Consider the following 15,917-nt stretch of genomic DNA (forward strand, 5'->3'; position numbering starts at 1 on the left):
TATCATTATTATTATTATTATTATTATCATCATTATTATTATTATCATCATCATCATTATTTTCATAATCATTACATTTTCACCCTCCAGGCCCTGATATGGGTCAGTCACCTGCCGTTGGGCTAATCCCTGTAAAAAAAAATAATAAGTAAATAAACAAAATTAAGAGAGGGAAAGATTGAGCATGGATTGGAAAGATGAGAGATGGTATAGACGCAAAGTGTAGCAGTAGAAGGAGAGAGGTAGACCTTACAACTGTACCTCAACTTGTTAAGACCATCTGTGGTGACGAAAGACTTGGCCCATACTGTTGGACTCACACACATGTGGTAAAGTGGAAGCAGTCAGCAGAAAGTGAAGTATTATCTCATAGTAAGGAGAAGGTCCCAGTATTCTGACAAAGGGAGAGCAGGTTGTGCCTCAGGTGTGGTGAACTACAGCCCTCAGATATAACACCAAAGAAAGTTTATAGTTGTTAAAAGTTTTACTTTTTATCTTTAATAGATACAACTTTTTTTATAGAAATATAAAATAAAGTGTTCAAGTGCAACACACTTGCACCTTGGGCATTTAATAAACATGATTGCATGTGAGAGTCATACCTCTTATGTTTCAGATAATGCACCTGTGAGCAAGGGCTTGATGGGGTGTATGTTTCTTACCTGCACTGCACTCAATGTCCCACTCTTGGCACACCTCAGGAAATATCTCATATGCAAGCTTCCAGATGTCTTTTTAAAAGGAGAGGTTTGTATGATGTCGCTTCACATTAGTCTTTATTATACAGACTTATTATTTACTATTAGTTTGTACTTTACTTTTATTTGGATATATTGTACTGTACTCTACTGTACCATCCATGTCAGGTGGTCCACCTCCCAGGCAAGTCATCAAATTAGATGACTAATTAAATAAACAACATTAATTCAATGTTTTCTCTAAATAAAATTTCTATTATAAGGTGATACAGTTATAAAAAATGAAAGCTATACATACAGTTGTGATGTACAGTAAAGCCTCGAATAACAACAGTAATGTGTCCTCCAATATTACAGTGTGAGGTGAATCATCGTATCGTGAATCATTAATGACCATTAAAATAAAGCAATAATAATGAGATCGTTCCCAAGTGTGACCTTTTCATATCTTTTGTGGCTTTTTACCCTCTTTTCCCCAAAACAATACAATTAATGAAAATTGCAAACTATATTCTTTAAATAATGTTTCTGATGCACCTATACAATATAAATGAATAATAATATGGTCACACAAGAGATGGGTAGCACTGTTTTTTGTTTGTGGTGGTCCGGATGATAGTTCTACGAGAAATGAAAAAGTATGACCCTTGTATGGCTGTAGTAAATTAATGTAAAAAAGGAATACAGGTTGACAACCCTTTATCCGAAATGACAAAAAAAAAATTGTTGAGCAATTTATTTATTTATTTTTTTTTATTAGCCCACCCTGGCACAGGTCACTGACCCATCGGGGCCTGGGGGGTGAAAATGTAATAGTAATAATAATTATAATAATACAGGTAATAATAATAATTATGATAATACGTACAGTAATAATAATAATTATTCATAGTAAATAAAATTTTTAATAAAAAATACGCAAAAATAAAATAAGAATGATAACAATAATAATAATAATAACAATAATAATAATAATAATAATAATAATAATAATAATAATACTGTGATAATGAAATAATAATAATAATAAAGAAATACAAGAATGAAAAAAAGATCAAAAGTGAGAAACATGACCTAGACCTATGAATTATTATTATTATTATTATTATTATTATTATTATTATTATTATTATCATTATTATTATTATTATTGTTATTATTATATTTTAGCCCCCAGGCCCCAATGTGGGTCAGTGACCTGTGCCCGGGTGGGCTGATCCCTGTAAAAAAACAAACAAAAAAACTAACCATTCTGAAATCCGAAAAATTCCAAAAACCGAAATGCATCTAGTCCCAAGGATTTCGGATAAGGGATTGTCAACCTGTATATATGTTTCAAGTAACGTTATTTAATGTTAATAAATGGAACAATAGAAGTAGCTAACCACTAATGGCAAAGAAAAAAGAAGATGGACTGGGAACGCCAACATATACTTGCGCATTTAAGGATACCGCATCATTTATCTTTTTTAAGAATATGTACAAAAGATTCATTATTGATTATTACTGAATATGTATTTGATTGAATTAATCTTTATATATGTGAAATGAACACTGCAATACATTAATAATATGTTGTGAGAGGTGGAATAATAGACCAGGTGCCTTGTAGACTTTACTCTTAGAGCGTCAGATGGTGACTGGCAACCGGGCGCTGCCACAGACAAGCTCACACCTCAACACATGGGAAAACATATCGTACGATGGTACTCCATTTCACAATCTCACATATGTAGAATATTAAAACACACATGAGGAGACAAGACGACATTGTTTTCGTGAGTGACGATGGTTCTTCATAAGAAACTGAGGAAAAGAAGACCCTGGTTGTAGCTGTAGTGAACTTAATTTAAAAAAAATTGAATACCTGTATGTATGTTTTTTGTCATGTTTTTTAATGTTAATAAATGGAACACTAGAAGTAGCTAACCACTAATGGTAAAGAAATAAAGCGAGACGATTGGGAACGCCAACGTATGAACAGTAAGTGTGTACATGTGAAAACATATCGCCATTTCTCTACATATGAATATGAAAGCAACACTTATTACTGTTCATATATGTTTTAAATATTATTTACGAATGTAAAACAAAAATTCTACTCACCTATGGTGGTAAAGTCTAAAACATAAAGACAGCCAATGAATATTGTGCGAGTTTTTACTCATGACGAAGTCATCAGGTTCAACTATGGCTGAAGCTGTAGCTTTCCATAAAGTTGTTGCTACAACTTTTAATGAACCTGAAATTGATGATGAAGCTGCTTATGATGCTGAATTTGGTGGTGTAGCTGAAGTTGATGGTTTAGGCCTTCGAATAATAAAGCTGTCGAAAGAACCTTGCACAGCTGCTTTCTTTTCTCATTATACATCTTTATGTAGAGGTCATTTGCGTTTATTTAAATTTTAATGCTTTGTTCTGTTAATGGATCCACTTCAGTAAATGTTTTCATTGCTTGCTCCATATAATATCCACAGACCTCTCACCTTTTTCATATTGTTTTAACACATCTAGTTTCTCGGCTAAGCTTATACACTTTCTATTAGTTTTTGAACCAACACTACCATCACTTGCTCTCTTGCTCATGTTGAATAGGAACGCACAAAATGCTGTAAGAAACCTGAGAAAGTTTTTCTCCTGTTCCTGTTCCAGATGCGTGAAAACAAAAGGTCCGCCAAGCTCCGACTGTTGTTTACCACTCATTAGCAAGGCAGCTTCTTTGCACAAAGCACACTGCATTTTTTTTTTATAATAAATATCGGGATTTAGTTATTATTTATATGAAAATGTAATTTTATTTTATTTTTATTATATTTTGGTTGTAAATACGAATGAAATAAGGATATAAATTGAATTGGGTCTTAAATTCACTAGGGTTTTAAATATGAAAAGTTGTTGGTCGAACCGTTGTTATCTGAGGCTTTACTGTACAGTTCTGTATTTATGGCATATAAGATGCACTTTTTGTAGGCTAATGAATCCTCCAGTTGCTGTCTCCAGTTGGCTAAATTCTACCTAACCCAACTCCAGAACTAAAAATATAATATTGCTTGCTTAAGCACATTACAGGGGATCCCTGACTTACGAACGCCCGTCAATACAGGTACCAATGGGGTTAAATTTGCAATTTACAATACACCCACCTCTTGTTTTACACTGGGGTTACGTTCTTGTAAACCACCGCTTAATTAAAAAATGTGTAAATTAAACATAATTTTCCCATAAGAATACATGTAAATGGTACAGGTTAGGGGAACCATCATATACCACACAGGGTACGAACAGTGCTCTCACTTAAACAAAGCAAACCTCCGACACACGCTCTCCTCTCTGAAGGCGGGTGATCACATTTAATTTCACGACCATTGCGATTGTTTTTTGTGCCTCTTTAGCTTTAGGTGCCCCAGAGGAGGCAGATGGACGTTTTCCAGACATGCTCAATGGGGAAAACGGCGTTTAACACTAAAAGGGTACGTGATAAACACACAATGCAAATGAGAGCACAGAGAAAAAGTAGTGCCGGTGTGAACTGAGAAAGTGATCCACTGGAAGCTTGCTGGACGTGGTCACAGTTGTTGTACAGAATACTTCATTATCATCATTATCTTCATCATTAGTAGTAATAATCTTTATTATTACATTATTATAATAATTACTATTATTAATAATAATATTAAAATCATTAATGTTGATATGACTGAGACTTTATAGTAATAACTTACAAGCACCTCGCCAGGCATCACACACTACTCCACTGCCAGGCGACCAGGAGAATACACACGGCAAATTTAAGCGGTGTTGAGCGCGTTATTTAAAAAATAGGTGCGCGTAAATTAGCTGTTGGTATTATTGAACAAACACGTTATTCCAAAAACTCTTAAATGAAATGCGAGTTACCTGTATTTTATTTACCTGATACCTTTTTTTTATTTCATTTACTCTATTTTGTCATTCTATTTCTTCTTTTGTCTTAAATTAAGTGACTAGATGTATATAAGGACTTAGTCTATGATAGAGTTGGATATTAAACATTGTTCTGTTAGTACCAGTATGCACACAGCATGTGTTTCGATTTACGTACACATTCAACTTAATAATGCCCTCAGGAACGGAACCTGTTCATAACCCGGGGACCCCCTGTAGTATTATTTTTAATTTCCCTACTGTAATTTAAAAGCTAATTATAGTAAATGTAAAAGCTTGATTTATAACTACTGTACTGATGATGATAACCCGAGACAACTAACATGTGTACGGCAGACACTCTTCAGAGCTAACCAGTAACCATTTCTGAACTGTTACAAGCATTACTATCTATGTCATACCTGCATCATTTATTACAAATACCTGATATAAATGAAGATTTACAGATACACTAACTTTCTTTTCACATTTGCATCTGTTAACATCACTGGCGGCATTGTAGCCAAGTTAGACTCTTCACTGTAACCACCAGGCTACCAGCCTAAGCTGTCAGGGGCAGATCAAGGGGGTCTTGGGGGTCCAGACCCCCCTTTTCATCAGGAAATTACAATTCTTTTTCTTTAATGCAGTATTTTACTCAGACCTTCTTTGCCTGTACAGTTGTCCCTCGATTAACGAGCACAATTCGTTCCAGGAGGTTGCTCGTTAACCGAAAAATTCATTAACTGAAACCATTGTTTCAATGGGTTTTTGGGTAATTGGTTCCAGCACACCGAAAATTACATACAAACTATTAATAAATGCAGTAAAGTACACTTACTTTGAGGTGTGCATGTAGAAGGCTCCTGGTTGATGATGATGATGATGGGAATTAGAATGGGGGTGGAGGAGAAGGGAGAAGACAAGGCATTGGGGTGGAAGAGAAGTCACCCCATGCCACCATATCACCCATAAAATTTTAGTTCACTTGGTGTAATTCAAGATTATTTTCTTTAAATCAACACTGCACTGCATTATATAGTCAATATGTAAAATATATTTCAAAATGACCAATAATTTTACTGGAAACACAGAAAAAAGCGTTTATATTGAAGAGTCTCAAACAAGATGTTCCTTCCTCTGAGTTGGTAAACAAACTGACGCCAAGCTTGGTGTGTTGAGTCGCTGTTTGGCGCGCAAAAAACTAGCTTCCTGTACAGTCATGCGCCAGTTAACGTCCTAGTTACGTTCTTGGAAATGTGACGTTAACCGAAATGGACGTTGTCCGATCATCACATAAACTTTGTATTTATACTTACATGTATGTGGAATACTATATACGTACATAAACACTTTTACTCTTGAATCACTACTGTAATGTGATACAGGTGATTAATTTTTATCTCCTGTGCAAAATACATGACGTTTATATTAAAATTATTCACTGTTTTACAAGGGTTTCAGCAACGGCGGGCAGATGGGGGAGAGCGAGTGAGGGGGCGTGGGGGGAGGGGAGGTAGTACGTTTGACAGTTGGCACAGGCCCAGGTCTAACTCGTGTATATTTATCAGTTCTTAAGTGACTAAAGCTTCTCTCTTATAAAAAGCCAGTGAATTGACCTGGGTGAATATAATTAACATTGCTGGGATTCTTGTAAGATGTTGATTTATTTAAATATAAACAAGCTATAATTCGCGCTAGACATAAAAATTTTAGTACCATAATCAAATTAGTACATGTGCACTCCAGCTTTGCACTAAAGTCATTTACAGTACAGTGAACCCTCACTTTACGCGGTTAATTCAACCCACAGGGTACCGCGGAAAGTGAGAAACGCGTAAAGTGAACAACATAACATATGGGATTAATTGAAATACAGTAGAAGTCCAAAAATCCGGACTGCTTGGGGATTGGGTCGGTCCGGATTTTCGGATTTTCCGGATTCTCAGGCAGTACTTTTAAAATTCAAATTTAATGAAGAATAAAGAAGAAATGAACAGGTACATTTTGATAGTTTATTCATTAGCAAATATAGCATGCTTCATTTATCAAAACGAGCAGTTTTAATGAAAAAGCTGTGAATTCTAAATTTTATTCTTTGCCTTTTATATATCATAAATTGTAGACTTTCCAATGTCGTATGTTTCCATTAGAACAGTATTGCTCACACCACGATCTAGTTTCTTAATTATTTCAAGTTTGTCACTCAATTTCAATGTGTTCTTCTTTCTCTTCACACAACGAAGTTTATCTACTTTAGGAGCCATTATTATGGGCTTGTACAGTACTCTGTAAATGGAAAGAGTAGGACTCAAAATATTGTTATATTACAATGGTATTCTATTCATACTGTGCTTGATATAATGCATTCACGGAAATGTAATATTTTTGCTGAACGTACGTATTACAGTGGAAAGTGGGATAAAATCGTGATGAAAACAATGACTTTCGCTTTCTTTCGTTCAAAAGATGTTACCGTAATCGCTTTTCGAATGGTTTTCAGTTCAAAAACTGTTGTATTACAATAATATTCTATCCTAATTGACTTGAATAAATACTACGATACCATATTTCTGAATATTTTCATTAAAATCCATCAAAATCATTTTCCTTGTCATCGTCTGCAGCACCAAACAGCTTCTCCCAGTCCTCTCTTTGAACAGGGCTAGAGGGTACGTGTTTTTCGAATCGTTTTCAGTTAAAAAACTATTACATCACTCGTCTATTTTACCTAAACTGCGCCTGAATGAATATATTCTCGGAGATAAATAGTAGTTTTGTGGAAACGTGACGTATTTCAATGTAAAATAGGATAAAATACATGACGAAAACAAAAGACTTTACCTAAGCTTCCGATGTTCTTGAGATGTTACTCGTTTTTTTAATAGTTTTCGGTTAAAATTCTGATATATTACAATGATATTCTATTCATACTGTGCTTGATATAATACATTCACGGAAATGTAATATTTTTCCTGAAATTACATACGTATTACAGTGGAAAGTGGGATAAAATCATGACGAAAACAATGACTTTCGCTTTCTTTCGTTCAAAAGATGTTACCGTAATCGCTTTTCGAATGGTTTAGTTTAAAAACTGTTGTATTTCAATAATATTCCCTCCTAATTGACTTGAATAAATACTTGAATGGAAATATACAATATTTTTGTTGAAACTACCCGGGTTTCAGTGTAAAGTGTCGTAATAATAAATGGTAAACAATTTGCCTTCAGCACTTGTGTTTCATGCACGGCAAGCCTCAGTTTATAGGACGTAGAGCGTTTTTAGTGGTTTTGTTGTTCCATTACCCTCAAAAACGTGGGTGGAACTATAAACTAGGAATATCATAAATTAACGATTTCTTGGTCAAAAAATCAGGGTCGACTGATAACGAGGGGGGGTTATAGACGAGTATATACTGTATGTTGTCACAGTTTGATTGCCCATTTTAAAGTGGCGACCACGTGGTCGCTTGTTGTCGCTGTGCAGCTGTGGCGCACATGCACACAAATGCCCGCTAAAAAAAAAAATCGTTTTTGAAAAGTCCGGATTATCGGGTGGTCCGGATTTCTGGCATCCGGATTTTTGGACTTTTACTGTAGAGACCGGTCCGACCCCCAAACTCCACTTTTTCAGACACAATACCTATGTTGTAGTAAAAATAACTTCTTAATTTTATGATGGTATGCTCACACAATTAATAATTAAGAGAAATATCAATAATATTAGGTTTTTTAACACTTACATTAGTAGAAAAGATGGCTGGGCACACGGGGATGGAGGGTTGGTTCCTAGGCAGAGGGCAGATTATTGGCCCTCACCTGTATCAATTGTATCACTATCCACCACAGTGGCTTGCAGGGCCTCTTTTTCAAACCCCTCAAAGTCCATATAAGTCCATATCCTCACTATAATTATCACTATCACTGACTTGGGCCGGCTGTGGTGGGTGGCGGGTGAAGAACTCGGTAATGTTTTGATGACTGGGCGACCTTGTGCGCACCCTGCTCGCGCCGCTTACACAACATGGCGGGAGAGATGGCGGGAGGTTTGGATCCAAAAATGGCGCGGCTCGCCAGCCGCTCTCCGCGTAAAGGGGTACACGCACCGCGGAATGTGAGCATTCCGGTTTCAGCAGGGTACCGCGTAAACGTGGAAACGCGGAATGTGGGACCGCGTAAAGCGAGGGTTGACTATCTTTCTTTTACGTTTCTTTTAGTATGGTGTGTGCATGTAAATGGATGAAAATAAATGTAGAAATTTATGTAAATCTACCCAAAAATACAGTTGAAAAACTTTATATTATAAAATGTACTACAGTATTGTACACTAATGCACTACAATTTTTATCTTGAGCAAAATATATGACGTTTATATTCAAATTAATCTCTGTCTTGCAAGGATTTCAGCAATGTAAATTATATTATCCTAACTTTAGTCTGAGATATTATATAAAATAAACATAAAGAAATCACCAATCTTTTATCTTGGAACACAAGGGTGGTGGGAAGAGGAGGGGGCGGGAGGTGAGGTGACAGAGTGTCTGGTGTTTGTTTATTTATTTGAGATAAGATTTGACAGTTGGCGCTGAAGGCCTGCGTTTTTATTTATCATTCCTTAAGAGTGACTAAGCTCTTCTCATAATTTGCCACCCAAATGACCTGGGTGAATATAACTTACATTGCTGGGATTCTTGTACCTTAATCATTTAGTACATGTACAGTACAGGTTTGCACTTAGGTCCATTGTTAGTCGAGGGACAACTGTATTGCAGTGTACTTGTACTGTACAATATTGACTAAATTCATTAGATAACGCACACAACTAATGGTTGGTAAAACTTGTCAAGTAAGTGAGTGTCAAGTCTGTCAGTATGAGTGGCATGTGTGAGTGCTTGTGTCCCCCATCATAGGAGTCCGTTTTCTCTCGCTCAGGACGCCTGAGTCCTCCGTTTTCTCTTAATCTTAGAGTGCACCAGACTTCACTACACTTAGTAATGCCACAGAATTTGAAATTGCAACCCCAATTGCAACTGGGGTTGCAATTGTTGAGGCAGCAAATGTGTTATTGTCAATTTGTAGGTGAAAGATTTTATCCTCAATAGATGTACAGTAGGTTTACATTACACCTGGAGGCAAATGCTTAAAAAAGCCTAAGGAAGCATATTCCTTTAACACACAATATCTGGCCGTATGGGAAGGATCATCATGTCTCCGTCAGGGGGTCGTGGAGTGGTGGTCCAGCAGGCGTCTAGGAAGTTTTTTTTTGGGGGGGGGGAGGGGGGGGCACGGACGTTGTTCGGTTGGACGTTAACCGGCGCATGACTGTACTTCAATTATGTGCAATAATTGTTAAAATGACTAAAAAATTTAATATAAAACTTTTAAAATTATTGATTAGTACAACCTTCTTGATATTTACTAAAATGGTAAGGAATTTCAGCCCTAGAACTGATTACTCTATTGGCTTACTAATACTACAGCTGGTGGGCAGCCAAATGCAGGCGAAAACATGTTGGGAAAAATTCGTAAGGAATTCGTTAACCGAGGGTTTGCTCGTTAACCGAAGTGAAGAATCTTATGGAAGGTAATTCGTTAACCGAAATTTCCTTAACCGAGGTGCTCGTTAACCGAGGGATCACTGTATAATAAAGAGTAATTCTGGGGGCTTACAGTACCCCCCACCCCCCAAAAAAAACCCAGCTGAGTAGGTTGTCTGTGCTCGCCATGTTCCCCCACCCAGAACTTCCTGAACCCCCCTCTTTTGATATTCCTGGAAAATTCCGGGGATGGGGGAGTGTTTTCCGGGTTTGAGAGATGAAAATGAGGCGCATTTTCTGGAAATTCAGAGAAAAAATTTTCGTTGCCCGGAAATTTCTGGAGAATTCCGAGGATGAGGGATAGTTTTCCGGGTTCGAGAGATGATGTAATGGGCAATTTCTGGAGCTTCCGAGAACATTTTACCGTTAGCCAGAAAATTCCAGGGATAGTTATTTTTTCTGGCTTTGAGAGTCGTCTCGTTACCCGGAAGAGCTCTGCGCCTATTGTTCTGGCTAATGGAGATGTCGCTGTATTATATTATTCAAGATATTTTTCTGTCTCTATTTCAGTTTGCTTATTATTTTATTTTCTTATATCTTCCATATTCTTTACCCATATGTGTATCAGTGCTTAGTTATATTCTATACAATGGATTAACCTGGGAAAATGATATCATTCTTAAGCAACACCTATTGAAATAATTATCATACTCACAAGGTAGACTGCCACCACCCAGGCTTTTATTACAATATAACTGGTATCATCAAACTGTTAGGTAGTGTGGTAGCCTCCAGCTTAGGCATGTGAGTTACAGTAGTTATTTTCTGAGAAGCAATTATTAGAATGGTGTGAGCAGTGATACTCACAGTTTACTAGATCAATATTATTATCAGCAAGAGTGAATAAGATGTCAATTTAACACACTCAGACAAGACTTGACCACTAGGGCTTATTTTATAAGATCTTGGATTATTTGTTACAACATTAAACAACTGTTATATTATTTCTTTGACAATAAAGATGGTTATTTTACATACTTGTCAATAGCACAGATATTAATGAACAAGATGGAACGTGTACCAGATCTCAGCGAGGAGCACACATTGACTCACAACACCTACAACAACCTTTAACACCGGTAATATCAACAGTTATGGTTTCAATAATCAACTTGGGATAATTATATTTCTGCTAATTATCCCCAATCATGGACAACAATATAACTTGGTACAAATAACTGAGATTAATACACCAGGGTCAGTCACCGGTGTTACCACAACAAATGAAGCTCGGTATTAGCGGCGGTTGCATTCCAATGCACGGCTAGAGAGCTCGTCTCCTGGGCCTGGTTTTTGTGGTGCGTTACTACCCGGTTTTAATCGTGCCGAATTAAAGACATCCTGCCTTAGACGTCTGTGCCTGAGAGACGACGAGGGACGCGTCAAAGAAGTGACGCCGTCCCTCGCACGCTCGTTTATATACGAGGCTAACTGGCAACTCGGGCATGTCAAACGGGCAATACTCACATTTACATAAATTTAATTTAAATCAGTTGCTGTACATTTAATTATGAAAATCGGTGTCATGGATCAGGTGAATTTCTTACGTCTATTTTTACAATCTAATCAGAGGTTGAGCTTGCCAGTCAAAAGTGAAATGGATGTTAAACACACTAACTGGTAATGTCTTTCTTCGTATGCCAGCAGAAATACAGACAAGGGCCTCCTGATGTTTTGTCGTTAGATCCTTGAGATAAGGAGACTGACACATTCTTTTCAGGAGATTAATTACTTTTTAAAATATACAATTGACAATAATTTTGATACAAACATCAGATTCTTTGATGATTGGGAATCAAAATGATCTAACTTCAGTAGCAATTGGCAACTCATGGCGTGCATCCCCCAAGGGCGATATTTGGGATTTGTCACTTTTACTGGCAACAGACTCTACTCAAAACTTATTGACAATTTTCACTAACAGTAAATACAGTTGAAGCTTTCAACATCACTCACAAGGGATCTTGAATGTTTCATCTGTAATCAGATACTTCTCGATTTACACGTGGGTTACGTTCTTGAAGAGGTCGTGTAAATCAAATTTCATGCAAAAAAAAAAACAAGTGAGTGAGAGAGGCGTCTGAGGCAAGACGGGAGTGTGCATCAGCCCTGTTTATACAACCCGCTTGTACAGTGAACCCTCACTTTACGCGGTTAATTGAATCCACGGCGGCCCGCGTAAAGTGAGAAACGCGTTAAGTGAACAACATAACATATGTGATTAATTGAAATAGAGACCGGGCCGACCCCCAAACTCCACTTTTTCCCGACACAATACGTGCGTTTTACTAAAAATAACATCTTAACTTTATGATGGTATTCACACACACACATAATATAGAAGGGAACAATCAATAAGAGAATAATATACTGTAAGTTAGGTTAGAAAAAAACAAGGTTGGGGTTAACACTTATGTTAGTAGAAGAGATGGGTCGGCGTACGGGAATGGAGGCTGGTTCCGAGGTAGAGGCAGGCTACTGGCCCTCAGCTGAGTCTTCATCGGTGTCATCCACACTTACTAGTGCCTCCCTGACAAGTCCCTCAAAGTCATCATCACTGTCTCTGCCTATGTCACTATCACTGGCTTGGGCTGGCTGTGGTGGGTTGCGGGCAAAGAACTCCGTTATGCTTTGCTGACAGCTGGTGTTTATATTGTCGTGATAAACCTTGATGTAGGGCTCCATAGTCTACAACAGCTGGGTAGTGAAGATTTCATACCTGTTAGCGTCAGGGTCGTCAGAAAGGAGGAGCTTGACTTTCTCCATACACTCGATGGCACCCCTAACATTACTATGGGATAAGCGGCGTTCTTCTTGGGATGACGCACCACCTGCCTCTTCACTGACGTCATCATCATCTACCATGTCGTCGGTAGTCACATCAGGATCCCTTATCACCTCCAGGATGTCGTCGTTGGTGGTCTCGGAGAAGCCTGCAGCTGTAACACTCTGCGCAGCTTCTCTGGCAAGGTCCACTGCTACTGCAACAGTCTGAACCTCACCAGTCACAGATTGACTCTGCCTAACGGCCGGAATGCCTTGCAACACATGTCTCCATGCGTGACGAACAGTTGCTACAGACAGCTGATCCCATGCCTCCACCAAGAAGTCCACAGCTTTCTTGACATTGAATGTTCTCCAGAATTATTTTAAAAGTACTTCTTGCTCTGCCAACTGTTGATCCTCGTCGTCTTTGCTCTTGCTATCGGTGTTGGTGTCACTCAGGTTACGCAACTCTTCCCTGGTGTTGGTGTAGTCGTTCAGGAGGTTGAATTTTTTAGCAGAGAATGCAGCATTTATATTACAGATCAATTCTTGGTCCATGGGGTGTATTATAGACGTAGTGTTGGGAGGAAGGAAGACCACTTTTACGTTGGGGTGACGATCTAACAGTAGGGGCGAGTGTCCTGGTGCGTTGTCCAGCAGCAACAAAATCTTGAATGGCACATTCTGTTGCTCACAGAATTTCTTCACATCGGGAACGAAACAGTCATCAAACCAGGAGAGGGACAGTGTAGAGAACATCCACCCCTTACGTGCGGTCACCCAGTGGACATTTAGCTTGGTCATGTCCATGCTCTTGTAGGCGTGCGGCTTGGGTGCTGTGTGGATCACCGATATCTTGAGCTTACAGGTACCGGAGGCATTGGTGGTAAACAGGACGGTGATGCGTTCCTTCTGCAACTTCCGGCCCCGACACTTGCTGGCAATCTTCACAACGAAGGTCTTGGAAGGTAGTTTTTTCCAAAAAAGACCAGATTCATCCATGTTAAACACCTGGTTGTCGGTGTACTGTCCTTCCTCCATAATCTCATGTAAAAACGGAGGAAATTCCCTAGCCGCAACACGGTCAGCACTAGCTTCTTCACCACCAATGTTGATATTGGTGATCTTGTTTCCCTTCTTAAACCTCTGTAACCACCCAGAGGAAGCATTAAAGGGTTTGGGCTCTGTAATTCCCATCTTTCGTGACACTGCAGCATACAGTTCACGTGCGTACTCCTCAACTGAGCGCGTGTCCACCGCCATGTTCCGTCGCGCCTGACGCACCAAGTAGCTCACAAGTAATTTTTCCGTCTTGAGAAGCACCTGGTTGTGGAAATACTTGATCATAGAAGCACCTGTAGACTTTGTGATGTTCATGTGCTCCTTTATCTTGGCTGCATCCTTCTTTATCGTCCGGATCGTAGATTCGTTCACACCATGCTGGCCCGCCAAATCAACCTGTCTTGTTCCTTTCTCCAACTCTTGGATGATCTTGTACTTCACCTCGTAGCTTAAGGAACGTCGTGTCTTCTTTGGCTTAGGGCGGCTGGGTCCAGGTAAGGAAAGGTTTCTCTCTGGGGGCGGTGGTCCGGCGGAAGCCATTTTACAGAACAATGGATGCACGTTTACACGGTGTGGCCTGGAGGGATGAAACTGCCGCGGCTAGGTCAAGCGTCATCTTTCCTCCCTCTCTCCCGCGGGTGGACACGTCATATTACTTTAAACCCATCACAGCTAGCAGCGGAGGGAAGTAAGGATGCATGGCCCAATTACAGTCCGATACGTCATATGACGTCACTGATAACGCAACAAAGACACACACTGTGCAACCTACTCACGCCGCTTACACAACATGGCGGATGGCGGGAGAGATGGCGGGAGGTTTGGATCCAAAAATGGCGCGGCTCGCCAGCCGCTCTCCGCATAAAGGGGTACACGCACCGCGGAATGTGAGCATTCCGGTTTCGGCAGGGTACCGCGTAAACGTGGAAACACGGAATGTGGGACCGCGTAAAGCGAGGGTTGACTGGATATATATATATATGTGTGTGTGTGTGTGTCTACACACACACAGGGTCATTGCATGTACTGTGCTGTATGTGAAAAAAAATTTTAAACTTGCTTACACCGAGTTACTTCCGTAATGGAAATGATGGATGAAATAAAGGATAAAATGACATTGAAACAGGAGCTGGTGATGAACTGCATGATTCTGATGAAAGTATTGTCGTATAGTATAGGTGGCCCAGCAGTTGGTGGCTGGTAGTACAGTACACAATGTTTACTGTATAGATATGATCATAAAATGTTTTATTATTGTTTTGCAGATATGGAGAATAGCTTCAGCAAAGATATCTTTTGTAGACACAAAGGACCTGGTGTGTGGCTCATTATTAATTTATTATTTCAGGTAAGAAATACAAACATTTTATTTGTCTTTATGTAAACACTTTAATGTTTAAGAGACTTTCATACTAACTTCACCATTCCTTAACTTATATATCGTGTGTGCGTGTGTGTGTGTGCTTGCGTGTGTGTTTGTGTGTGTGCATGTGCCTATGTGTGCGTGCGTGCGTGTGTGTTTGTGCATGTGTGTGTGTTTGTGCGTGCGTGTGTGTGTGTGTGTTTGTGTGTGTGTGTGTGTGTGTGTGTGCGTGTGTGTGTGTGTGTGTGCATGTGTGTGTGTGTGTGTGTGTGTGTGTGTGTGTGTGTGTGTGTGTGTGTGTGTGTGTGTGTGTGTGTGTGTGTGTGCATGCATATGTATGTGTGCATGTGTGTGTGCGCGTGTGTGTGTGTGTGTCACTTAACAAGGCATAATAGTGCTTTCTTGACAGATCTTAATTATCTTATTTATCTAGACTTGTACTAATTGACTCCTGATTATTTCATGAATGTTGACATACATACATAGCTGACCATTGAGTGGCTCTCTCTCTACTTGAGACCTTGT

The 15,917-nt window shown here is 39.0% G+C and overlaps 1 protein-coding gene across 1 annotated transcript in view; it reads left to right on the plus strand.

Annotated features, from left to right (window-relative positions):
• Window positions 1-546: 546 nt before the first annotated feature.
• Window positions 547-15,917, plus strand: part of LOC121860009 (ubiquitin-associated domain-containing protein 2-like) — a gene marked incomplete in the record, with an annotated part of 66,252 nt that continues 50,881 nt past the window's right edge. The window contains 2 exon segments of the mRNA XM_042357022.1: window positions 547-747; window positions 15,295-15,377. Coding sequence (XP_042212956.1) covers window positions 580-747; window positions 15,295-15,377 — 251 coding nt within the window.

This window comes from Homarus americanus, unplaced genomic scaffold (genome assembly GCF_018991925.1).
Source record: "Homarus americanus isolate GMGI-L3 unplaced genomic scaffold, GMGI_Hamer_2.0 scaffold824, whole genome shotgun sequence".
In the NCBI taxonomy this organism is placed as follows: domain Eukaryota; kingdom Metazoa; phylum Arthropoda; class Malacostraca; order Decapoda; family Nephropidae; genus Homarus; species Homarus americanus.